Source organism: Chaetodon trifascialis, chromosome 12, assembly GCF_039877785.1.
Source record: "Chaetodon trifascialis isolate fChaTrf1 chromosome 12, fChaTrf1.hap1, whole genome shotgun sequence".
NCBI classification, from domain to species: domain Eukaryota; kingdom Metazoa; phylum Chordata; class Actinopteri; order Chaetodontiformes; family Chaetodontidae; genus Chaetodon; species Chaetodon trifascialis.
In genome coordinates this window covers 5,879,665-5,905,853 of record NC_092067.1, presented here as the reverse complement: position 1 = coordinate 5,905,853, position 26,189 = coordinate 5,879,665, and the positions used below count along the sequence as shown (strand labels likewise).

The window sequence follows — 26,189 nt, the reverse complement described above, 5'->3', positions numbered from 1 at the left end:
CACTGTGTGCGTGTTTGGATAAAAGCGAAAGGGAGAGGAAACAAGCTGCTGTTCTCACACAGATGTTTCAGAATCATACTGCAGTATTGGTTTTATTTTTGTTGCTTTCACAGTGGCATTAACATGTCTTGTGTAATATTACTTCCAAATAAATGTCATTTTAGAGGAAAAGAAAAATCACATACATAAGTTTTTATCTTTCTTTAAAGCAAACTTCCAGTTTTATTACAACTTGGGTCTATTTAAGCCATCAATAGAGTGGTGATAACATGGATACATGGGCGGTAGTGTCAGCTGGTTGGACAGTTGGCCCTCCAGTTTGGCCCAGTTTGAAATGTCAACAATGGATAAACTCACAGTCCATCAATTCTTTGGTTTATGACTAAATATCTGCAAAACTAAACATTCCCATTAACCTCAGCTTGTACAGATGTGCAAATGTTAGTATGCTAACACTTTAAAAACCACTGCTGCGCCTCATAGAGCTGCTAGCATGGCGCTCAAAGTATAGTGATTGCTGAGATGTGGGAACAGGGTGACTTAGTTATGGCAAACCAGGAAGAAACACGAGAAGTCAGACAGGTGGTGACATTTTCCAAAACAAAACAACAAATATAAAGCCCAAGTTGTATTAAACCAGATTTTCCCTGTCAGGCTTGCTGCATCTTTCTTGTTTTTTCACTGAGATATTCAGTGCTACATCGCAAGATCAACAAGGAAGCAGCCATCAAACATTTGACTCATATTTCCTGTTGAGGTTTATTGCTGATAACTGACGGATCAGAAGACACAATAATTCCCATTCAGAGTGAAAATAGTCAATGCTCTAAAACTGTCCATCTCATCAGAGGATAAGTGTGTATCCGTATGAGGAATCAGCTGCAGTCTTACTGTCCATCACATCGCTATATAAAATGTCCTGGGAACATCCATGTGTCCGTCCTTTTCATACAGTGAAATAGTCCAAGTACTGTTCTTGGTCTTACACAAGTCCACCATCAGAGTTGAGCTCAACCATTTTTTCTAAGTCCTTCTTGACATCTGGGAAACCCTCCAGCGTCTCCTGAAAGTCGTCCCAGGACAGAGAGAAGCACTGGCAGTCAGTCAGTGCCTTCACTGTGGCCAGATGTTTGCCTTTGGTCAGCATGCATGTCTCTGTTGTGCACACAGAGGGAACCACAAAAGCGTGGTTAATGAGCGAGTAAACCCTAATGACGGGGATGAGATCTGACAATTAATCCTAAATTAAATAACCAGACATAGCAGAGTTGTTTTGCGAAGCAGGCTTAAAACTAAACGCTGCTGAGGTTTGCTGCCAAAAAGATTAGGACCTGTTCCCACTTAAAGCCTGAGAATTAAATAAATCCTCTAAATTGGAAAAGATAGATTCATTCAGTTTGGTTTGACAGTGACTTACTCACAGTGCAAAAAACACAGAAGCTTGCAGACATGCCCAGTATGTGTGTGTATGTATGATGTAAAAAAGCAATGACCGCTGAGCAATGAAAAATCAATACAATGTGATATACTGTAATAAGAAATCTATGAAAATGTCAAAGAACATTTCCTACATACAAACGGTGGAAATTAGCTGCGTTGTTAATACTCAAATCAATACTACCTCTGGTGGTATCCAGCCATGCAGATACTTTAGGTTATATTTTGTCAAAGCCATCTAATTTTTCCCACTGTTTTCCAATGCAGTGGTGGGGAATGGAATTTTGTTTGTGGTTCTCACAGCACCAAAAATAACAACAGCAAAATCTTTTCCCGGAAACATTACCCCTGCTACTGTAGTAATAATAATCCACCGAACAAGCTGTCAGTGTTTTCATAGTTGCTCCTTCTCTTGTCAAAAGTTCCAGTGAAAACCATTCACAGTGAGGTCTGTGGATAAGTGGTACTTAGAAGTGTAGAACTGCTTTCATGAGACAGAAAATGGACAGATTTTTAAATGGAGTTTGCCATGACTTCTGTCAGAGACACAGCAGCTCTCCAGTCTGCTAGCCCTGTAAAATGCAACCACTGTCAACACATAAATGGTTTTGCAACTTGGATAACTAATTTTAATTCACCCCAGTACCGAAGACCATGAGATCGTCTGCTAGCAGAAAGAGCCAGAGTGGACTTTAAGTCAGGTTTTTTTTTTTTTTTCAGGAGTTAATTAATCTGCAGCATATATTTGATAGTACTAAATATTATGATACTGCTTATAATAAAAGTTTTAAATACATAATGTACCTAAATGGACACAATGGAAGCTCACAATGTAAAGACAAATTAGCTTGTGGCACTTTTAATTGTTTTCCTTCATGACTTACATTATGTAATATTTAAACAGCATTGTTGTGTACTTACTGTACTTTTGCTTTAGGTAACACAGATGTTATGAAGAGTTTTTTAAATGAAGTGGCTATGAGCTATTAATTAGATTTCATCTTGTGTGTAAGCCAAGTAGTAAAACACTTTTTGGCTTCTTATTTTATCTCCAGTGAATCATTTGTGAGTTTCCTGATGTTCTTTCACCTCCATCTCCTCCTCCTGAATCATGTTCCACATTTTCACAAACAAGGAAATCCAACTCACCTCCAAAAAAGTCTCCGTCACACAGTTCTCTCTCGTAGGACTCAGTCTCCATGAGGACCTGACCGTGGTCAATGAAGAACATGCGGTCCCCTGGGACATTCTGTCGGATGATGGCGTCTCCTTCCAGGAAAACCTCGTACTCCAGTTTAAAGAGGAGGGCGTTAATAAAGTTTTCGTCTCTGTTCTGAAATATTGGCACGTTTCGTAATAAGCGGCTACACATCACCGTCAGGATTTGCTGAAAAATAAATAAAAATATCATGTTACAAATATGAGACTAGAAAGGAAAAATATAAGATGATAACAGAACATACTGCCTCAAAAAAATAAAAAAGCAAAAAGGAGCAGCTGCACCTCTTTGAGTGCCGAGGACACTGTGTCCATGACGTCCTTCTCATGAAACCACTTCCCTCCATAGCGAGCCTGGTAGTAGTTGCTGATCCGAAGCTGCAGCTCTGGTGGGAGCTTCATGAAGGCCATGTAGTGCTCCAAACGGCTCATCTGTGGAGAATTACAATGTTTTCAGGATCAACAACATTCATTATTGTTCAAGATGTGGAATTTGTCCTCTGGTAGAGGACAGACCACGTTATGAAAAAAAATCCTCAGCAGGCATAAAATGAATAAATGCACACTTGCTGTTGTTCTCAGTGGCTGCAGGCAGCTACAGGGGTTAAAGGGTCATTACTTCATAACTTCATGAGCCAACACCAAAACGCTTTCCATTTTCCAGCATCCAGACTCTGAAGAGATATTATAATCTCCAGAGGGATGTGTGATTCACAGTGGAGGCATACAGTGTCCAGAGGTACAATTACAGTGAGAGTTGCTTGCTCTAATGAGGGTAAGAATTATTTTTAATAATTAGGATCATTCTACAATATAATTAGGATATTCTGACACCTGTTTTCCAACATGCCACTGAATTTAATACCAAAGACTCAATGTGGGGACATGATTATTTTAATGAATATGCAATGAAATAAGTAAATGTGATGAAATAATAATAAATTAGGCAAAAAAAAATAAAAAATACTGCAAGAAAAATACATATTTTTCTCCTGAGATCAGATTAAAGCAATTTAAACCTGAAGTAACAAACAGCTTGATGTAAAACTAATGACAGCTCATTACTTATATCTGTTCCACTGAGTACAGTAACTTGTTTAGTACTGAGCTGTATTTTCTGAAGAAGGATAGCGTCACCCATGAGGACCTTGCTCTTGTACTCTTTGGCCGCTGGGTCGATGTTTGCGATCATGGTTGTAGCGTTGGCCACGAGGACAGTATACATCAGACAACCGGACACCATGCTAACCATGACGATCCACATTTCAACATAATCTAGAGGATGAGACACAGACACCAGCTCGATTAAGGGAAGTGGTAGGTCAGTATTCATAATACATCTATGCTTGTTTTAGTGGTGGACACAGAAAATCTATAATTCTTACTTGTTGGTGCGTCCATGGAGCCATAAGAAAGAGCAATCATCTGAGAAAGAGCTCGGAAAACTCCCCAAGAGTACTTCACGATCACTGTGGCGTTCTGGAAGAAATGCTTTCATCATTAGTGACAGTTTTTGTAGATCTGACCTTTACTCAGATCTTCACATGAATTAAAACTACGACATGTGATATAGATGTCTAAAGCACCACCAGCTGTTTAATGGGAACACTACAGGTGGTTCATTTAAATTAGATTCAACTTTATTATCATCGTCAGAGTGCAGCACAGAGTCAATGAAATGCAGGTTGGCATCTAACCAGAAGAGCAAATAGTCAGAATATCCAAAAATATAAATACATACAGGTAGTGCAAGTGACATGAGGTATAAACAGTATGAGGTAGGTGCAGGTAGTGCAGGTAATTTCTATGAAACCATAAAAATGTGCAACATGGTATGTAAACAGGTGACATGTGCGACAGTACTAAGTGGCAGTGCAGTAAAAAGTATAAGTGAACAGATGAGGTATACAGTGTATATAAAATATAACGTGATATAAAGAGATTCATTTCCACATTATAGGTTTTTACCCTCGATATTGCATCAAGCCTGTGGTGGAAGCTGGATCTAAGAAAAGAATGAATTTTTATTTGTCTGTTGTGAAATTAGCTTCACCATCAGGTTTTCTTTCCGGACCCAACAGTCAGTGGGAAACTCCTCCAGCATGGGGACAAAGTACTGGATGCAGCCGTTCCAGTGACACAGCAGGAAAATCATCATGAACAGAGATAAGATGCGGAAGAACAGGCGCACCACCTCCAAGTTTGCATTTGACACCTGCCAAGCAGAGATGACAAGAGAACATGTGACTTCATGGCAGTTGGCCAGCAAATCAGACACACTGCAGGATGCTGTGGTAGCTTGGTTGAGATGTGTCATAATATGGCAGCGTACTGGATTTCAGCCTGCTCTAGAATAGGCCATGTCCTCTCCAAGGTGATTTATATAAACGTTAGAAAGGTACATTACTTGTACATGAAACTATCTCTTGCATTTAGGACAGCAAGTTAACATGTTTTCTTACTAGCTAAGTGACTCATTTTTTTCAATTTAAGTCCCACCAGGAATAGAAAAAAACAAAATGCAACAATGTTAATATATGTTTTTTAGACTAAGTTCTTGTAAAAAGTAGGAAGTTTGACACCTTAAAGCATCATTCTGGTTTATCACAATTTGGGTCTCATTTTCATAGTTTTGGTCATCATTTATGATAACATCATATTCAGCCAAAGTAGATCCGGGAACACGATGACATCAATACAACAAAATCACATGGGGCAAGAAACACCAGCTGTTTACAGGCTGCAAATAAGACAACAGTTTAGCCAAATTATCCAAATCACTTGACTTGCAGGTAAAACTGAAAGTGAGTGCACCTGAAATAATGGTTATAATCAGTGATTATGCAGAAAAACAGTGCACATAACACAATAAGTACAGCTGGTTGAAGTGACAGGATGGGCATTTTCAATGGACAGCTTAATAATAACGATTTCACAATTTGTTTCTCTCTTCCTAATAAGTGTGTTTACAATCTGTCTGATTGTCTGACTGCTTGTGTTTCTTGCCCTGTTGTGCTGAAATCCTTTTCAGCCATATTTTTGTGTTTCCACATCAAGGCAAATAACTGTGAGTACAATGATATTATTATTAATAGGAATGGAAACAGGACCCAGGGTGTTATAAACCAAAATTATCCTTTACGAAAAACATTGCTGATCTAACCTAATCTAACAGCAAGGCCGAGGTGACTGTGTTGGCTGGACCATGTAATTTGAATGGAGGCAGCTCGCATCCCATAGGTTGCGCTAAGATGGACTCAAGGCAAAAGAAAACCTGGAAGAGCAAAAATGACCTGGCACTGAACTGTGATGGACGAGCTAGCCAAGATTAACTTGACTTGGGGGGAGGCCAAACACAGGGAACGATGTAGGGAACTCACTGTGGCTTTATGTCTCATGAGAGACGGGGAGAATTATTTTAGTAAACAGAACGTCCAGTCACCACCACTACACCAAAGCAAACACCAGAAATCATTTATTTCAGCCACCAATAGCCAATTAAAGGCTTGGAGTTACACACAAATCCCAGACAACATAAATTATTCAATATCAAGATTTGTTCCAAGATATATTGCTTCGTCATCAGATTACAATGGACATCATCAAAGTAGGTTTAAAGTATCCTTTCAACTTTACTTTTTGCAGACTTCTGCTGTTTGAGCCCAGTGTTTTGGCTTGTCTAATGTCTAAAAAGGCAAAATCTGTTAAAAATCATCAAACAACACAAATGCATTGCTGATCGTGGAGCAATATGTCAGCTCTTGTTTTCCAGATGACACTGTGAGGATTCAAAGTCAGATTTGGCACCAGAGCCAGGTCTGTTAAGGTATCGGTGCGTAGGAGAAAAGTCGATCGAATTTCAAAGGTGAGCTTTAAAGACGGCCTGGTGCTTGAACTTACTTTCTCAACTTCGTTGAAGAACCTGACCAGCCTGGACACTCGGGCCAGCCTGATCAGGCTGAGGATCCGCACGAACATCAGTATCCTCATCATCTTGTTGGTCTTGGAGGGATTGTCATCGTTGTGGTACTGTAAATCCTGGGATAACAAAACACAGACGCTCAATTATCAACAGAATGTTTCTTGTTTCATTTATTACATTTCATGAATCAAATCTTTTTCAAATAAATGTGAGTGTTTATTTTATTGTCTTTTCCTCAGTGGTTATTGGCAGTGAAACGCTGTCTTCCTGCTCTGAGTGTTACATAAGTTTCTGATTATAAGTCCCATTATCTATACCGCCTATCCCTTTCGGGGTTGCGGGGGGCTGGAGCCTATCCCAGCTACAATGGGCGAGAGGCGGGGTACACCCTGAACCGGTCGCCAGCCGATTGCAGGGCCACATGTAAGGACAAACAAACATTCACACTCACATTCACACCTAATTTTCGAGTCATCAATCAACCTAATGAGCATGTTTTTGGTCTGTGGGAGGAAGCCGGAGTACCCGGAGAGAACCCACGCATGCACGGGAAGAACATGCAAACTTCACACAGAAAGGCCCCGCCTGACCCACCTGCGCCACCGTGCAGCCCTAATCATAAGTCATGAACAAATAATGTGAACCTAAATGCACAACTGTTTTGTGACCTGACGAATACTGCAGCACATTGTTTGCTGTTCGCTGCTTCAACAGTCTGTTCATTATTACCGCAAACAGCAGTATGTAGCCGATTGGGAAAGCAGCTATAACGTCCGGTATGAACCACGTCCTCAGGTAACTGACTCGGATCCGCTTGATATCCAGAATAGCTTCCTGTGAAAAAGAACAGAGCAGCAGATAGAGCAGATGGATGAGGATGCTGCGCAGCATGTGCCACGACCACATGTATAATTTAACACTTGAACAGAACCAATATTTTGGGAGTTTGTCCAAAATTAAGAGAGACTGTGGTGTCAAATGAGATTAACTGTGTGTTCAAAGAAAATTAACATTAATTAAACAGCGTCTATGAATTGTTGCCAAAGCACATACATGAATATTTCAAACAGGGAGAAACCAGCTGAGAATAAATCCCAAAACCAGATGTTTGTGCGTTCCAGAGTAAACACCATGCGCAGGAATAACACCACAGCTGGGCCATTTGTGATTGGCAAGATTGAAGTCACAAAGCATGAGCAGATGAAAACAAACAGGATATAGTCTGCATAATACGTAATTGGAAATGTTATACTTCTCATTCATCCAATACCTCATGATCCCTGTTATAAAATCAAACAGCAGGTGCCAATTTTGCCCGTGTCCAGGAGCTGGGGGAGGGAGGGTTGTTAATCTAGCCTTTCGTGTATTGCGTAGATTACAGATGGGGCAGAGATGGATTGTATGTGCGTGTGTGCGCAGGGATTATGGTCTTCCAGATTGTGTCTGAAAATAGAGTACAGCCACTCTCACCTCGCCGTCCTCTGTTATGATGCCCATTCGGAAATTGAGAGCCACATCTATGAGGAACAGCGTGTCTGAAAACACGTTAAATCCTTCCCATGCCAGTCCGCTGTTTCCGTCCAGAAACGCTATCTCCATGGGAATCCCAATCAGGTTCAGAAATGTGATGGCCATCATGCACATGATGTAGTAACTCCTACAGGACCACAAAACATATGTGAGCATGTGCGACTTTGGAGTGACTCTTGGACATTGTCTCTGCGTAGGCTTGTGCCGGACGGTCTCAGTTTATTCCCCCTGAGGACTCATTAGACAGTCATGCTGCAGCTGGTAAGGCAAGCTGATTTATGCACACTAAATACTCCGATACTGTAACTGCACATCTTCTCGGCCAGGACTCGATTGCCGGGCTCAAATAACTCTGCTCTCTGATCCCAATTGTTTCATTCGTCTCTGTTTTCACTCCATCTGATCACATTACAAACTAATAACAGCCATGCTGCAGGGATAATGCAGAACCAGCCATCTGTGAAGACATGTTCCTTAAAGAAAACATTTGATCCACGTGCTTTTTCCTTCCAATCCTCTATCATGACCTTAAAAATCTTACAGTTTACTTGTTTTGCTTTAATTTTTACATAGTCTTTACATTCCACACTAATTATACTGTATTATTCTTTTTTGGATTTTCTTACATGCTTTCAGAAGTGCAACACAAATCATAATCAATTATTGCATTGTTGACTAATGCTTAATAATAATTAGTGATGCAATATGCAGCTACAACTAACAACTGTATTCATTATTGATTAATCTGTTGATTACTGCATCAATTAATCATTTAGTCTATAAGATGTTAGAAAACATTGAAACCTGCACCACAGAATTCCCTGAGATGAACTTGCTTGTTTTCCCTCCACAACACTCCAAAAGCTAAAAATGTTATGTTCGCTGCTTAAAAAGACAGAGACAAACAGCACATCTGCTCAGAAGCTGGAGCCAGAAAATGTTTGATGTGTTTTAGCCATTATCAAAATAGTTACAGATGAATCAACTAATCAGTTAATCCACTAATTGGTTCAGCACTAAAACGGAGAAAAATAAATGCTTTATTAATCTCCAGAGCAAAATGAAGCAAATAATCACCTTCAAAAACTTAGAGAAACTACACAAGTTTCAAAGAAACAAGCAGACTGAAAGTGGTGGTGTCTCAGCACAGGACTGGCCTGAATCTATCAAACACATTAAATACCTCATGAGGCTAAACGGGTGGATGACAAAGACCCCGCTCTGCAGCTGCCGCATGCACTCCTTCTCCACGGCCGTCTCGCTGCCGTACACGTACAGGGACTGCCTGTTCAGCTGCGGCAGGAGCAGGGCTCTCCATCCACAGGTGGCTTTGGTGCATCCCACCGTGGGACCTTTTAGTTTCTCCATGGTTCGACTTGGTTCCCCTCTGATCAGCTGAACGCACAGGCCATCCTCCCTCTGCTGCTGCTGCTGCTGCTGCTTCTTCTGCTCTGGACAAGTGCAGTCTGACTACCAGTCCTGACCTCCCCTCTTGGTCACAAGGTAATTTTCCATCAAGGCTCCAAACCTCAGAGCTTATTGAAGCTGTGTGGAGCGAGGCGAGTGGATACCCGCCTTTCGGCTCCCTCCCTCCTCCCTCTCTCCGTCTGCCTCTCTCTATTTCTGCCCCCACCCCACCCCTCCACTTCTTTTCTTTTTCTCCCAGCTCATCAACTATTCAGGATCTGTGTCTCATCCCCATATGAATCAAGCCATGTCAAGAGGGTAAGGTCCAGCTCACATTAATACTGAAGACAATGATATGTGTGGCTGTGTGTGTGTGCGGAAGGGATCACAATTATTGTCATGTGAACAAGACATCTGGTATGTGCAGGCACAAGTTCGGCCCGGGCCATCTCTACCAGGGATGTAATTAAACACTGTACTGTGTTACCTGACGCTGTACATATGCTCGCAGCTCTGAGCCAGCTCCTGTGTTGTTTGTTTTGCACGCCAGTAACAAAACGGCACAGAAGCTGAAACATTTCATTTCAAGGATTAAAGAAGATTGTATTCAGCTGTGTGTTTTTACATTTTGGAAGGCTGGTAGGATTGCAGCAAAGTATGAAAAATAAAAAACAGAAATGATATCACAGGCAGTAGCAGCATGGGGGGATTAACTGAGGGGTCATGCCACAGGGTAAGGTGAAGTACTCTCTGCTTAGTGCATGAGATGAGTTTGATAATGTGAGGGGCGTTTATGAGACTTCTGTTTTTTTTTTTTATATAAAACTTGTGGTACAGGAAACACTTTAAGTGGTTACATGGAGGAAAGAAGACAATGTTTTCCCACTTATATATAGATCAGTCACATCTCGGCATCGTTACCACTCTCTTAGTGGGCTCTCACACTGACATTGGCTATTCAGCAAAAGAACAAATGCATCTGTGTGGATGGCTCCTCTGCTTTGCTTGCTTCAAAACACATTCGCAGCTTATTGTCGGATGATGCTGCAATGCCATCCCATAAAAGTTTTGTTTCTTTCCGGAACACTGCCTCCATTGCTTTGTGTTTTAGTATATGACAAGTTGCGTGATCCAACAAAGGACGAGGTTTGTTGGAATGGGCAGTACATGGGACTGAGGGGAGAATAGTCATTGGCTGTGTAGCAAATGCTGATCAAAGAAAGATAGACAAAGACTGCTTACGCTTCTTCTTTCCAAGACGCTGCCGTAGGCTTCGTTCACACAGAAGCAGGAGGTGGCAGACGGTCAGGACTGTCTTCCTTAAGGGGGCAAATTTCTACAGAGCACACAAAAGCAAAGACTGACTTCAGATAACACTGAGAGAGAAACAAAGGTTATTTCAATGCCACCTGTACATTCTGCATTGATTTTTTCAAGGCGCCACACTATATGGATTCTAATCCTGTAAAAAGCAAAGACTGCAGCAAAGTGTGGTTCAAATGGAGGTGCATATCACACGTTACTGAGCAAAAGAACAATATGCTTACTTGCTCATTTATCCAGTACACAGCTGGCCCTCAAACTAGAATAAGTGACTCAGTGTTTCTGCTTACGCACTGCTTTGGTACGCTGACGCACTGTCGACCCAGCGGACATGTGAAAGCAAACACATACCTTCCATACTGTAGGACAGAAAATGAACATTTTTCATAACACAGAAGTCCCATGCGACTGTGGTATATAATCTACCCACCAGCAGCTATATTTCACAGCACAGGCTATGATGTCTGCCAGAGAAGCTGTGTTTAGTACGCACTTGTTCATGTACACATTCTTGATATTTCATGGAAACACACAACAGCATAGCGCTCAAACAATTAGTCCTCATTGATCATAACTCATTGATAAGTCAATTAACAAAAAATGTACAACAATTTTGATAATAGATGATTATTTATTTTAAATCAAGCAAAATTGTAAAACAATGTCTGGTGAGAAATTGTGCTGCTTTTCTCAGTTTTATATCACAAACTGGATCAACCTGAAAACATAATGACTATATTAATCAGCACTGAAAATATTATGTATTCAATTTCGGTTAGATTGCAGCCCTATCACAGTGGTTATGAAACACTGACATAAGATCATATTTACAGTACTTCTCCACTGACAGAAGTTAATGAACTAATCAACATGGCTCTTCAGATTTTTGTTAATACTTTCCCCAGAGCATGCACACCAAATGTGGTGAAATGAACCTAAAATAGGAGGTTTAACACATGTCTCATCATTCATCACTTTGAACTTTAATGTCTAACCTGTGGTGGAAAAAGTACTCAGAACCATTATTTAATTAATTAATTATCATTTAGGCCTCAAACGGTTATTGAAAGGAAGCCATGTGAGAAGTTGCATAATGAAACATAATGAAGGAAACTTGACATGCTGTTTTTGTCAAAGGTCACAAGTCAAAAAATTGAGAACTTCTGATTTCATTTCTAACAATGCATCATACTGTATGTGCCTACCATATGTTTTATGTGAAATCTTAACATGCTAAGTGTCTATAGCACCATAGGTACACACTACAGGTCTAACTATACCTACAAACTGGGCCAGCAGGGAGGAGAGTGGCATTCAGTCCCAGTTCATCTGGCAGGTTAAGAAAGGTTTACATTATAATACATGAATAATGGTGCAGCAGCAGCAACTTCATCACTTTTGAGCTGCTGAATGATGAATTTTCATTGCATACATTTTTTAATAGGTCAGGACACATTTGTGACTCTCTCTCTCTCTCTCTCTCTCTCTCTCTCTCTCTCTCTCTCTCTGTGTGTGTGTGTGTGTGTGTGTGTGTGTATACTGGCTGGGTAGGAGCTGAAAGCAGCCTTGAATAAATGCATCAGAAACACTGGAGCTGACAGTCTGATACTATATTTTCTAAAATTATGCAAATGAACCATGGTCCTTGACTTTTTGGCAGCCAAAAACAAACAAACAAAAACAAACAAACAAATGCCAATTTTTTTTATTTTGACATAGTTCAATACTTTTCTGTGATTCACTTCTAAAATTAAAATTTATTTTGTCTCCAGTTATTAGGTTCACCACAGTTCTTTTGTGGTAATTGCTGATATTGTGTAATATTAAACTTTTGTTAAATAATTACACTACCTTGTTACTGTGTGTATAACTTGTATAAAACTTAACACCACTCACACAAAGTAAGGATACTTTTGTTAAAAGTTTTGGCCAGTCTTTTTTGTGTAATGAATATCATGTTGACCTGTTCAATTAACGTAAAAACCAAATAGGAAATTTTGATTATTTAAAGTTTATTTTTCGAGATAGCTGTCTTTTCAAATGTATTTTCTTTCATAAGTTTGGTATTAAATGGTTACTTGGAATAGGGAAATGCATCCTTTGTAGAATGGACACGACTGTGTGACCAATAATGCCATCGTTCAATTTGAAAGAAGAAAAAAAAGATAACAGAGAGTGTCATATAATGTTAGCCATAACGTTAAGGTTAACAAGCCTTACTCACTAGCTTTGACATTCAACACGAAAACAGCGCTTTGTCGAGTCTACAAAATGATGTCCGTAGAAATAGATGCTCTGGTCTGTCGGGCTACAGCGTTAGCATGTTCCTACACGACCTTTGATACAAAATACTACACTTCCCAGAAGTCTCTGTGGTGCTTGTAATCACGTGAGTTTGTATAAAAAGACCACGTGAGCTTCCCCTCCTCATGCTGGTTTCATTTTGAAGGTGAAAACTCCGTAAGCGTGCGCCGACAGCCTCCATCCAAGTAAGTTATGTAACCTAGCTTAGCTACTGCGTTAGTCCGCTTGTGTTTGAAGTTGCTTCGTTTTTTTGTTAATTTAATCGTGGCATTCATTGGTCATGACACAGGTGACGGGGGCGTTTGTGTGTCGCCATCATTTTCACTGTTCGCCATCGTTAACGTTAGCTAACTTGTAAGCTGGCGCGAGCGTTATACAACGCCTGCGAACTGTTAGCTAAAGCTAGTGAACAACAACCCAGCCGAACACGTCGTGGCTCCGTTCAGGTTTGTTCCGGAGCTTTAACATTACAAACACCCGTATATCTAAAGTTTAATTGTCGTCCTGTCAGTGACCCGTGGTGTGTGCCGACCAGTTCATACGTTCATCTTAACTAATGTTGCATCAGTTCAGCCCCCATCAGAGTCACCGCATGACGCACGTCATCGGGATGATATACACATATATGAAAGGTAAACATAGTTGCAGCCCTACAGTAAATATGGTTAATGAACCAGAAAATAGTCGGTATTTCTGTCAAATAATTGATTTAAGAAGCTATGAGCCCAGTCAGACACATCCAGGCCAACAAAAGTTACTCTGAACATTCATACAGGTGATTGTGATTTTAGGTAATTGTTCCTCCTCTTCAGGAAGAACAGGCATGTTTGATTGTTTCAACTTTACTATCTTGATTTCCACGTTTTTATTGCTGTTGGCTCTAGATTTGTTAACCTTTTTCACAGCAGACATTCTCACTCGACATTGTAGGAAAGGTGTTGCTAATAACATTAATGATAGATCTATTTTACTAAAGTGATCCAGCAAGCGGACAGTGAACCAGTATGCATAACACCAGGACCCGGAAACTTAAGCAATTACATCTAAGTACTTCATTTTTACACCTGTGCGTGTTCTGTGCAATATTTTAGGACATAAAAGTCTGTAAATACTATTCCCGGTACACCCTTTTGTATATACTTTGTGTTAACTGCATGCACTTTGTCTTTTAATATTCTATTCTGTTATTGATGCTGCTGTGAAATTCGGAATTTCCCCTCGAGGGACAAATAAAGGAATATTGAATTGAATTCATGTCAGATTGTCTAATCTCACAGTCCTTGAGAAGTGGGCTGATCCAACAAGATAATTGGAAACACCTGTGAATGGATGAGGGCTTGTCTTGTATTTGGGAAACTTGGTTGAATGCATGCGTGCAGCAGCATAGCATGTTCTGATAAAGTATACATCTTTAGTGTTGTCCTGCTAGTGAATGAAATCATCATTATTTATCCTTCTCAGCCAGAAGATGTCAACTGTGTCTGCTGCCGGTATGGAGTCTGCTGCTGTGACTGAGGCCACGGAGCAGAAGAAGCCACTGAAGCCTTGCTGTGCTTGTCCAGAGACAAAGAAAGTCAGGGATGCTTGGTACGTATCTGGCCAGAGAGACTGCAACACTTGTTGCAAGGGAAAATATTTATGGATGCCTTGTTTGTCTCCACCAGCATCATTGAAAAGGGAGAGGAGAGCTGCACAGACCTAATTGAGGCACATAAAGACTGCATGAGGGCACTTGGATTCAAGATTTAACTTCTCCCTTTCTTTTGTGTGGTGAGTATCAAATCCTGACATCAGGCATACACACACTTAAACTAGTGACTTTATATTTGATGTCCAATTGGCTTGTTTGATGCTGGGGAAACAATTTCCTTGTGCAAGTCTGTTTGTATCCCTCAGCTGATACTGATTCATCCATTGTTGAACCAGGGTTTTTCGCATGTCCTTAAAGGCATAGTTTTATTTTTTTGTGGGATGAGATAATTATCCAGTCCCTGTATATCCTATAGTGGATAGAGGTCAGCATGCCCCAGTTTAAAGAAATGAAATGGAGTACTGGATGCGAAGCAATCTACTGCTGTAGAAAATCTGACAGAAAGGTAAAGTGGGAAATATTCTAAATATTGGATGCACTTAAACTGAAATTAGTTTTCGGTGGATAAAATGTTTTGCTGCTGCCCCTGTCCACAGCCTTCTGTTGAAATTGTGATATTAAGTTATTTCTGTGTATCATTTGTCCTGTAACATTCATCTGACCTTCAGTTCACCTTCAGGCCAGTGGAAGTCTGATCAGGCCAAATGGCCACTGAAAAGAGATTTGCCCTTTGACACTCTCAGTAGATTCATTTTGTTACCTGCAAACTTTAAACTGCAATCACTGGCCCATCAACTCAGACACACTCTGGACCACTGCCAAATGTATTCTGACTACCTCAGGCTAATTTGAATTGAGTCACCAGTGTGTAAATGAGCACCTGCCCTTTCTGTGACTTATGTTAATGCCCAACCCCAGATATTTGCAGTTGGGGAAGTATTTGTATTCACCAGGTCGTTTATAGCCTCGGTTTCCTCTAGCTGGGTCAATTGTGTCCCTTGGCTATTGCTGATTTCATCCATTGTTCAGTAACTGCAGTATCGGACGAGAACATCGTGTAACGAGGAGCTGAGAGGGAGGGGTGTGTGGTGAGGAGGGGGTGGAGCCAAGTGCCTTCTGTGCTTACATGAGTACACATCAAACATGCCTGAAGCCTTGTGGCTCAGTTCATGTTTCAGCAGTTCAAATGGCCTGGCTGTCTGGCATTGCCCTGATATTCACTTGCTCTTGTAAAGGAGAAATCTTTTAGGCAGTAGGCTGGAGGAAATATGAACATAGTCTTAAGGTTATCTGACAGTTTGGTACTGAGATAAATCTCAAAGCGTGCTTCTGTTTACTGAATATAAAACCAGGCCCTTTTTCTTTTTTCTTTTTTTTTTTTTTGGTTACGAAACGCTCAAGAAAACTGTTAAAAATATTAACTCGTGTTTTGTTTCCCTCTCCTGCAGTGTGTTGCTGTGCAAGATGATCCTCGACATTCCCTTCTTTTCCTTATTTATACCTCAGCTGGAGGGGAAATGATGATGTGATGGTACACATTTTTTAAAGTCTTCAGAATTTGAGAAACATGTGAATATCTAAAATGCTGTCTGAAATTGAATAAAAGTCCTATGCAATAACTCATTGTTGGTTGGTTTCATATATATTTTTATAGAAGTGTTCATGTGTTCATCTTGAGGTTCTCTTGAAGGCTTCCTGTCTGTGAATGGTTGCTTGCCACAGTTGCTGTCCCTGGTATGCACTTAGGCTTAAAAATAACTCCTGCCCCTGCAAAGTCAATACTTGGCATATCTGCGTTCTTCGCCTGTAGTGTCACTCATACTGAAGTATGCCTGGCAGTCAACATCCAGTTTGACACATTCACCAAACTCACTGGAAATGCTAGGCTACAGTTCAGTTGTTCTGCAGCTGTGTTTAACAGTAACTGGTTCATCCTTTTGGTTTTAATTTACATATTTAATTTTTTTTCTTATTAGACTTTTGCAAATGGGTTCATAAACTCAGATGTTGAGTCAATATTAAAGTCAGCAATGTGTCAGATTTGATAAATATGTATAATATATAATGGGAAAAATTGCACATGGTTTACATGTTTTTATGATTTTACATCAGGTAAAATGATGGAAGATTAAAAAAAATGTGCAGACTTGATAAAAGATAAATATGTAATATTGCATGAATGTAATGTCATGATGAAACAAACACAGTAGTGCAACACTGCATTTTTTTTGAAAGCTACCCTGTGTTTTTTTTTTATTACTTGAAATGGTGATTTTTAGTTATTGTCAAACATACAAATATGCCCAGTCAGCATGTGTTTACGAGACCCCTCGAATTACATCAGATCCATAATAAGTGCATATGTTTTCAAATGATTGTGCAAAAATCCCCAAAGAAAGATACCACATTCAGATTTTCAGACTTTTGTAGCACACAAAATTCATAATACAGCAGGTGTGCTTATAACCAAAAAGTAAAAGTTCAGGCTAAAGTAAGTCCTTTTTTTTCCCTTTTGCATTTGAGTTAGTTTAAACTTTTTATCATTTGTGCAACAGAACATTTTTGGATTTCATGCAGCCAGAACATTTCTGAAGGCCTGAGACGGACTTGCCCCTGTGAGCGGTGAGCCCTCCTGGCTGAGGGGACAGTTGGACATGTGAGGCGGTGGTGGAGGGTGTTTATACCTGAAACCTGACCTGCGCTGTCATCCTACTTATTTCAGTGTCTCTAAATATGCACCAGCCGAGCTGTTCTCCTGAGAGCAGACTGGACTCGTAAAGTTTGGATGAGGGAAAAACCATGTTGCTGCTCTGGATGAACCTTTTTCTAATGTGTGTGACAGTCTGTGAGGCTCAGTGTCCCACAGATATTTGTTATAGTCCCTCTCCTCCCTCCCGTTTCCTGCCTCTCTCCCTTTCTGTTATGTTAAGTAGCAGGCCTGCTTTCTGTCCACCACTCTTTCCTCCTTGGGTTTCAATTCCAAACATGGTTATCCTTCTAGGGCTCTATCAACGCCCCCCCCCCCCCCATCCCTTCTCTTCCAGCTGTTGGCTCCACAGTTCAGGCCGGCGGGTGAGAGAGATAGACAGAAAAGCACAGCAAGAGAAACGACAGGAAGACTCTGAAGGGAAAGACGGTGGGAGAAGCCAGAGGAGAGAGGAAGGGACACATAATGAGAGAAGAAGCCCATTCCAGCTGTGTTTCTACAACAAATAGAGCCGTGAGAACTTCTTCACATTGAAGAATTTTCCAGTGCACGCCAAGGGAACAAACATTTGCTTCTGACATTTTTGGTCAGTATTGGCTGTTTATTTTTGATCAAGCTTTTATTCAAACAAAACTTGTCCTTGTCAGTTTGTCACTTGACGAGTTTCGAACATGAGCACAGACAACTCGACTCTTCTGGACAGCTTGCTCTTTGCACCTCTATGCGATGGCTGGAGCAACAACACAGAGGGGGCCATCTACCATTTGGGCAACACCATCCTATTCCTGGGCTACATGGGAGGCAGTGGGGCCTACGGATGCCTCTTCATCTTTGGCTTCCTGACCCCCGCCTTTGCCTGCCTGACCCTGTGGGGCTGGATGACCATGTGCGGCCTTGATGTCTTCACGTGGAACCTGCTTCTGCTGCTGGCCTGCTTGGTTCAGATCAGCCACCTTCTTTACCGGCTACACCAGGAGGGCATACGAAGTGAGGAGATGACCAGCCTCTACCAGGCGGTCTACCTGCCGCTCGGCGTGCCCATCCAGGTGTTCAAGGAGATCACAGGCGCCTTTGAGCACAAGGTGGTGGAGCTGAAGGCAGGAGAGACGTATGCTGTGGAGGGCAAGACGCCCATCGACCAGCTCTCCTTTCTGCTGTCTGGGAGGTGGGGAGTGTGTGTGTGTGTGTGTACATCTACACACCTGTACTACATAATACAAACCACCATCACTAACAGTCTGCACAGAATACAATCAACACACTTGAGAAAGTTAAGTAGCCATACCACAATGTAAATCCTCTTTTTGCCATTTGGAGGCAGTGGAAGCACAGCACATCTCACATACAATATCATCACTTTTGATAAGTTGATATGGCGAACGTGTTAGAAAATAGTTGCTTATTTACATGTCCAGCAGACACAGAATAACATTAGTATCTGTAGTTATCTTTATGTCCAATCAATGAATGTAATCCAATATTTTAGCTCTCTTTTTAGTCTCTACCAACTCTCCCGTTTGATGCTGAGCAGGTAATGTACAGTCAGACCAAAACAACGAGCTGAAAGATGCTACAGCGCTCTGTAAAGCTTCAGGGAAGTCCAGGGTCAAGTGATTGAGCGTTCATCGCTGTGAGCAGCTCCTTTTACACGCCATCATTTGATCCAGTGCTTAAATGAAACTGTTGATCGCACCTGCAAAGTACCACACCAACAGTGATGTCACAGTGTACCGACACACCCTGTACACTGTGACATCACTGCAACAAGGTGAGAGGTTAAACCACTGGAGGTCAGGAAAACGTTTTGTTTCTGCAGGCGTGTTGCAGAATGGCTGCTTTTAGAGTGTTTTACATTTTATTGTTGGATTATTACAAATGTGTAAGATAGTCAAGGGAATGCTGATATTACCCACAGATCCTTACTTTCCTGTTTTCTTCATGCATTCTGTTGATAAGGTTATCTCATCTTTTGGAAGTGAAATATTATTTCCCTCTGAAATGTAGTTGAAGTATGAAGTAGCAATACATGGAAATAAGTATACGTACCTCAAAGCTCTACTTTCCACTACTCTTATTGTGTCTTGCAGCAGTTGCTGTGCTGTATCTGGGTGCACCTTTTATGAGGTTTTGGAGTTTTGTACCCAAGAAGGTTAAAGGTCTTTCTTACTTTACAATTCATAATATATGACAGTTCATTTTCTGAACACTGCTAATAGTATGTTGTTGCAGGTCTTAGTGTCACTGAATGTCCTACTACTGTACAACAGAAGCTGCTCACTCATTTGCAGCACAGGTATACTGTAGTATTTATTGGTTTGAATTCTTCTCGTAGTGAAAGAAAAACTCACTCATTGTTTTAAAGACATTCTTCTATACTAATGAACTACTGCAGAGCTGGATCCCTATTTCTGTCTCTATCATGCTGCTGGCAGCGTGTAACCGTCACAGGAAATGTATCCTCTTCATCCAAACATTCTCAAAGTAGAGCTGCATTTGATTTCACAGTCCTGGAGCCTACACAAGAGAAATGTTGTAAACAGAGTATTTTTGTCCGTGACTCACCAGTGTGCTGTCCCTCTGCACACTGCCAGCTGGTTAAATGATATCTCTGTACTTGAGACAGGAGTGGACGCTGACTGCTCCTCTTACCTTAAATTAAGTGCTGGCCACGCTGATGGCAGCTTAGTGTGCGAGCCAAATATGCAACAACAAACAAAGAAACAAAAAACTTTACTTCCCCCCACACTTCTAAAGTGGTGGCTTGTTGGCTGTTTGTCATTTAATGTCATTGTTCATCTTTTTTCTGCGGATTTAAACATTAGCATTACTGTTATGTAATCATCACAACTTATTAGTGTGTTTCTCCTTAACATGTTACTTAAGGTATTACCATTAATCAACAGTCTCCTGTTTGGTATGACTACACTATGTGACCAAAAGTATGTTGACATGCGGATATGTGATTGTTGCGACAAAGCTGTGGCTATTAATCTGCTGCTGTGACAGCCTGCATTCTGTTGGGAGGACTTCACACCAGATGTGGCTGCAGGGATTTGCTCCCTTTCAGCCACAAGAGCATTACTGAGGTGCACTGCTGATGTCGGGCAACATGTTGCAGACAGCTGATGTTTCAGTTCATCCCAAAGGCATTGAATGGGGTTGAGGTCAGGGCTCTGTGCAGGCCAGTTGAGTTCTTCCACACCAAAATCATAAAACAATTTCTTTATGGACCTGCAATTAAATGTTTGAAATGTTTCCAAAGAGTTGGAGCACACTGTTGTCTAAAAAATCATCATATGCTGGAGCATTAAGATTTCCCTTAATAGGAACTAAGAGGCTTAAACCAGAAAAGCAGCTTCAGAGCAAGGGTCAGAGGTGTCCACATACTTTTGGTCATATAGAGTATGTATCACAAAGTACCAGCAGTACAGTGACACTCTTAGCACGGGGCTCTCCACTGGAAATCCCTACCCATGGCAGTGTAAGTGCCGTTCAGGCTTATTAATACTACAACACACTGCAAATAGCTATTAATTAGCACCCTTTGTTATGAGGAGTCCAAATATAGACTTCTCGTAGTTTTAAACTGCTTTAATGATAGACTCTATACAGTGATCAACCACTCTAATAAGCATTTCTATGAATACAGAATACCAGTGTCATTTAGACTGCGTGTGTATACATGTATCAGTTTATAGGGACTTTGAATTAAATGTCCTTGTTGTGTCCTTTGTAAGTGTCAGTCCTACCTTTGAATTAGCTGCCGGCCTGCAGAACAAAGACACACAAAGACGTGCATGTGACTAAAACCTGGAAGAGTTTAGCTTTTCGAGAACGATTTCCTGGAGGAGACTTCCATTTCTTTCTGTAGACGTCAGGTGATTGACATGAAGCAGATCGTTTGCAGCGCTGACATGATAACACTCCACTCACACTGAAATGAGGTTAAAACAAACTTTCACTTTAATCCAATAAAGGTTTAATGTTTAGTGTGCTGGGTTATCTCACTCTGCGGAAGTTATTCTTTTTAAAATAAGGCTTCCTTCTGCAGGAGGAATGTCTTCAACTATGATTTCTGTGTGACAGAGGGAATTCAGGGACAAGAGGAAGCTTTGTATTATCAGTTTATTTGAAAGATGTTTTATGTACTCTAACTGTCCATAGCTAATATCCATGCTAATATTTACTTTCATGGTCTTGGACTGCATTGGCAAAGTGACCTGCAGCTCTCATTATCACGTCTTAATCCCAGCCTCTCTTTCTAACCTTGCATCTGAATCTCTTTTAGGATCAATGTATCTTTGGAGGGCCAGTTCCTGCACTACATCCACCGCCACCAGTTCCTCGACTCTCCAGAGTGGGAGTCTCTCAGGCCAAACGAGGAGGGAAAGTTCCAGGTAAGGGATCCCACATGCAGCTCATTTCTGGAGACCTGAAATGTTTTAACAAAGTAAATTCAATCAGTGGAAGTGTGGCAGTCAAATGTTAAATTAACTTTAAATTAGCTTCTAATTAAGTGCTGTCATTGAAGGATTTGGAACAGGAAACCAGATGTGGATATCAAGCTGTCTTTTGTTGCTGTCTATCAGAGTCAGCATCTGACTGATAAGACGAACAGGCAGGAAGCAGTTGTCCTCTTGCCTTTCACGTATCCTGTTGCTTTAGATTAGTTCAGTTAAAGTTGAGACAAGGCCTGGAGGTCAAGATGGACATTCAGTGCTTGTCTCAAGGCCTGTTAAGGTTGCAAACAAGAAGACTGTGCTGGATTAGTGAGGTGAAAAAAGAAGTAGAGCTGCAACTATTGATTATTTCCATCATCAATCAGTCTGCCGTTTGTTTTCTGGATTAACTGATTCATCATTTTGACTATAAAATATCTGAAAATCAGCAATGCATTCACATACACATTCATACGCTGGTGGCAGAGGCTACAAGCAAGGTGCCAGCTGCTCATCAGGAGGGAAAACCATTCAAACACAGACTCAAACACTGATGGCACAGCTATTGAGAGCAATGACAGATGTTCTGGTGTTTCATTCATACTCCACAGGTGACCCTGACAGCAGAGGAAGACTCCCGCTACATCTCATGGCGTCGCCGGCGCCTCTATATGCTAATATCCAAGGATCGCTACATTGCCCGTCTCTTCTCCGTCATGTTGGGCTATGACATTGCTGAGAAGCTCTACAACCTCAACAACAAGCTCTACATTAAGAGTGGTGTGCTGCTGGACATCCGTCTTCCCAGCCTCTACCATGTACTGGCCCCCTCCTCGCAGGGCAGCGAGGGCGGCAGCGGCAGCGACAGCGGCACCGCCAAGGAACAACAGCAGGGCGAAGACCCAGCACCGGCCTACCAGAAGTCAGATCCATCCCAGTCTCAGCCCCTCCAGCCCCACATGCAGGGACCAAGGAAGACCACCCTGGATGAACCCCAGGCCCCTCAGCATGACCGCTATCAGCACCCCTGGGCATCAGAGCCGGAGCTGCCCTCTGGTGAGGACTCCATCAGCCTGGTTCTGGAGGACTTTGCTGATGTGGCAGGCTCCTTAACGGATTATGGCAGTGAGAGGGATTATTTGAGGTAGAGGGGAAGGGTGCTGGAGCTAACACACTGGGTCACCACTTAAGCTACATGTAAGTACCTCACCTGGGTGGACAGTGTCGTGGGGGTGGTGTGTGAGCATGACTGGCTGCAGTGCACAATTCTTACTAACCTGGTAGTCAGACACAGCGTAGGGCTGGGCAATATGGCTGAAGGCATTAGACCATTAATATGAATATTTTTCAAAATAACATGGCAAATGCAATGGTGGAAAGGTACTCTGTACATTTCTATTCAAATACTGTACCCAGTACATTTTTCAGGTAATTCCATTTTGAGTGTTTCTACTAGATCTGAGGAATTAATGCACTTTTTACTCCACTACATTTGACAGCTACAGTTACTAGTTACCTTGCAGATTTAGATATTACATACAGCACAGCATAGAAAATATGATGAAGTATTTGAACTACCTGGTACATATGCATAAAGATACTTGAATGAGATCCACCCCAATAAGGCAGATGTTATTCGCAGTCAGGTGTCGGTAGCTAATGGTGCTATTTGCACCCAAACATGATCGTTCCCTAAACCTAACCAAGTCATTTTGGTGCCCGAACCAAATTGTGACTGAAATCTGAAAATAATAATTCATCTATGTCTTAAAAACCTCCTCCCTGTGCAGACTTTGTTGCTCTTTATAATACGTCACCTGGTGATGGCTGTGGATAGCTGCCGTGTGACTTTTCTCACCCAGGTGCAAGTAAACACTATGTTATAATAGATAATATATTATAACACTCTGAAAGTATTTAATGAATACTTTTACTTCGGACAGTTGAAGCACATTTTGCTGATAATACTCATCTTTACTTCAGTATGATTTTATGACTTTTACTTCTAATGGAGTATTTTTACACTGGTGTATAACTACTTTTACTTCCACCACTGGACAAATGTATACACAATTACCCATCAACAAAGGGCAAGTTGATGAGGTTCAAAGTTCAATCTTGACCTTGAAAACAGTAATTGAAAACAATCTCAGCACATTTATTAGCTTGTTCTGAAACTCATATTGTATGATTGTATGTATGATCTCCATCAGCAGCAAAAGTGCTACAAAAAACCGAAATGTGAACATCTACAGTTCCGTGACAGGAGGACAAACTGCATCTGCCGATGAGGATCATGTGATTGTATTACATAACAGCCACTAAATGGACCTTGTGATGAGAAATTGATGCTCAACACAATAAAAACCACCTGCGTGACTCATTTTGACCGTTCTGAATTACAGTTTGCTTGAGAATTTGGTAAAATGATGACACGCATAATCAACATCCAGTAATACTGAAATATTGTCAAGCCCTTGCAACATCTGCAACCTCTGCTGTGATGTTCTCTTATTAATGTAGGTATTGTATTTTCTGGCTGTTTTGCACTTATTTGATTAATCTCATGAGGCTCTGATGCTCAGGCTACTTGGTCACTTGCATTAAAAAAAAAAAAAATACACATCGTTAGTCCGAGTTAATCAGTAAAATTAGTATTGTTGTGATGGTTTTTAGGGAACTACCAAACTATTTGTGGCTATAGACTGACATTAAATGGTGCACAGAATTCTTCGCTGCTGGTCTGCCCAGCGCTGGGGATGTCTGGATTATTATTCTATTTTCAAACCATACTTTAAGATTAAAATGCCTCCGCAGCCAGCTGCTCTGCATTAGTGTTTGCTTTGGTTCTGCCACTCTTAAGCCTACAGTCATCTTTGGTACAGTAGCAGAGTTACATTTGCTCACTCAGATGAAACAGGTCTGCTCAGCGAAAACAGTTTAATAACAAATGAGCACAAAGTGAGCTCATGGTGGTTTCAGCAGCTGATCAGGTCCTCTGTGTGCCTGTTTGTGCGTGTGTGTGGTGAGCAGGAGGTCCATACTGTAGCTGACAGCAGACAGCGGTGAGGTCGGTGAGCAGCTGTGTTCCTGTTTGATCAGGATTAGAACTCGGAAATTTAGGGGATGTCCAAAAAATTCAGTGGCATGCTAATAATCCAGTCTGTCGGCTCATCTGTTCATCTCCCCTCGGCCCCCCCTCGACCCTGCTACCATCCCAAAAAGCAGCCCTCGGCCACTCCTGGGCAGAGGATCACATTTCATAGTTGGATATTGGGGTCAGTGTTGGGTTTGGGTTGCAGGGCAGCTGCGAAGCAGGAGGTCAGATCTGCCCCTTGGAGTAGTAACAGTCAGACTCATTATGTGTGACTCAGACCTAACGTCTGGTTCCGTGCGTGTGGACGACCAGCAAGCTGTCAGCAGCTACAGTGAATTTCAGGAGAGAATAGTTCAGAAGTCAAAAATGTATCTAACAGCTGTATCTAACAGCTGCCTGGCTTTGGTATTAGTTAAAGTTAAAGAGCACAGGGTCTTTCTAGAGCTGCCATTTGCACAGTCAGCACTGTGGAACACATTCTTTATGTGAACACAAGTGCAGAGCTGATATTTGGTGTGTGGTTTCTGACTCTTTGCATGCAAACACAGGTGTGATTTGGGAGTGACAGTGATTAACACCCACCTTGTAGGAGGATCCTGTGTCAAAATCTGTTTATAATACTTTTAATATTCTGTTAAAATTATGCCTATGGTACAAATATTCTTAAATATTCTAAAATTGCATGAAATCATAACTAATTAAAATGTGAGTTGGAGGTCTCGACTGGGGCTCATAACTCATTTTTGTCCCAGCTCTGGCCCCAGGGCAAACACTGAGTCAGGGCCCTCCGGTAAATGTTGGTGTCGTTGAGGCTGATTAAATCCCAAATAACATTGCAGAAATATTTGATTGATGCATCACATCAAAATTTTGGAGAACATGTCATGTGGTTTCATATTTGGTTTTGCTTGACAAATGAGCTTTGTTTGCTAACTTTTACAGACTACATTTTCAGAAGCACTGATGGTGAATTGTGAAATGTAAATAGGTTCATATTGCACCTCCACAATGGTTTGATGGGACACAGCAGTGCTAAATGCTTTCAGGTTGTCAGGATGTGCGTGGGAATCTCTGATCTTTGCTTTGTGATCGTGACTTTCCTAACCAAAGCCTCTGCGTTGACTCTGCAGGAGGTGATGGTGACGGGAACCTACCACCTCGATTCCAGAGGGGCAGAGCGCCGCTGGCTCCCACGGACACTCCCAAACTGTGAG

General features: G+C 41.4%; 3 protein-coding genes across 5 annotated transcripts; 2 read left to right on the top strand and 1 right to left on the bottom strand.

Annotated features, from left to right (window-relative positions):
• Positions 1-68: 68 nt before the first annotated feature.
• Positions 69-10,843, bottom strand: hcn5 (hyperpolarization activated cyclic nucleotide-gated potassium channel 5). Of its 2 annotated transcripts, none has more exons than XM_070976755.1 (10): positions 10,757-10,843; positions 8,048-8,234; positions 7,307-7,411; positions 6,556-6,693; positions 4,709-4,870; positions 4,041-4,134; positions 3,803-3,930; positions 2,941-3,087; positions 2,587-2,824; positions 69-1,155 (listed from the first exon to the last, which is right to left on the bottom strand). In XM_070976755.1, the coding sequence occupies exons 2-10, from the start codon at positions 8,219-8,221 to the stop codon at positions 983-985; spliced, it is 1,359 nt and encodes a 452-aa protein (XP_070832856.1). In that variant the 5' UTR covers positions 8,222-8,234; positions 10,757-10,843; the 3' UTR covers positions 69-982. The 2 variants fall into 2 exon arrangements, with proteins under 2 accessions (XP_070832856.1, XP_070832855.1); XM_070976754.1 differs by lacking the exon at positions 10,757-10,843 and adding an exon at positions 9,291-9,658.
• Positions 10,844-13,188: 2,345 nt separating this feature from the next.
• Positions 13,189-16,353, top strand: cox17 (cytochrome c oxidase copper chaperone COX17). 2 transcript variants are annotated; one of them, XM_070976007.1, is made up of 4 exons: positions 13,189-13,326; positions 14,603-14,728; positions 14,806-14,911; positions 16,181-16,353. In XM_070976007.1, the coding sequence occupies exons 2-3, from the start codon at positions 14,610-14,612 to the stop codon at positions 14,888-14,890; spliced, it is 204 nt and encodes a 67-aa protein (XP_070832108.1). In that variant the 5' UTR covers positions 13,189-13,326; positions 14,603-14,609; the 3' UTR covers positions 14,891-14,911; positions 16,181-16,353. The 2 variants fall into 2 exon arrangements, with proteins under 2 accessions (XP_070832108.1, XP_070832109.1); XM_070976008.1 differs by lacking the exon at positions 13,189-13,326 and adding an exon at positions 13,341-13,587.
• A 1,757-nt stretch (positions 16,354-18,110) lies between these two features.
• Positions 18,111-26,163, top strand: popdc2 (popeye domain cAMP effector 2). The gene is made up of 4 exons (XM_070976274.1): positions 18,111-18,604; positions 21,728-21,836; positions 22,490-23,075; positions 26,106-26,163. The coding sequence occupies exons 1-3, from the start codon at positions 18,111-18,113 to the stop codon at positions 23,024-23,026; spliced, it is 1,140 nt and encodes a 379-aa protein (XP_070832375.1). The 3' UTR covers positions 23,027-23,075; positions 26,106-26,163.
• Positions 26,164-26,189: the final 26 nt, after the last annotated feature.

Coding starts and splice junctions, on each gene's coding strand:
- hcn5 (XM_070976754.1), bottom strand. CDS start 9,475: ATGGAGAAACTAAAAGGTCCCACGGTGGGATGCACCAAAGCCACCTGT. Junction 4,871..6,555: donor TCTTCAACGAAGTTGAGAAA/GTAAGTTCAAGC, acceptor TCTGCTTGGCAG/GTGTCAAATGCAAACTTGGA. Junction 1,156..2,586: donor TGACGGAGACTTTTTTGGAG/GTGAGTTGGATT, acceptor TGTGCACAACAG/AGACATGCATGCTGACCAAA.
- cox17 (XM_070976007.1), top strand. CDS start 14,610: ATGTCAACTGTGTCTGCTGCCGGTATGGAGTCTGCTGCTGTGACTGAG. Junction 14,729..14,805: donor AAGAAAGTCAGGGATGCTTG/GTACGTATCTGG, acceptor TGTCTCCACCAG/CATCATTGAAAAGGGAGAGG.
- popdc2 (XM_070976274.1), top strand. CDS start 18,111: ATGAGCACAGACAACTCGACTCTTCTGGACAGCTTGCTCTTTGCACCT. Junction 18,605..21,727: donor TCCTTTCTGCTGTCTGGGAG/GTGGGGAGTGTG, acceptor AATCTCTTTTAG/GATCAATGTATCTTTGGAGG. Junction 21,837..22,489: donor ACGAGGAGGGAAAGTTCCAG/GTAAGGGATCCC, acceptor CATACTCCACAG/GTGACCCTGACAGCAGAGGA.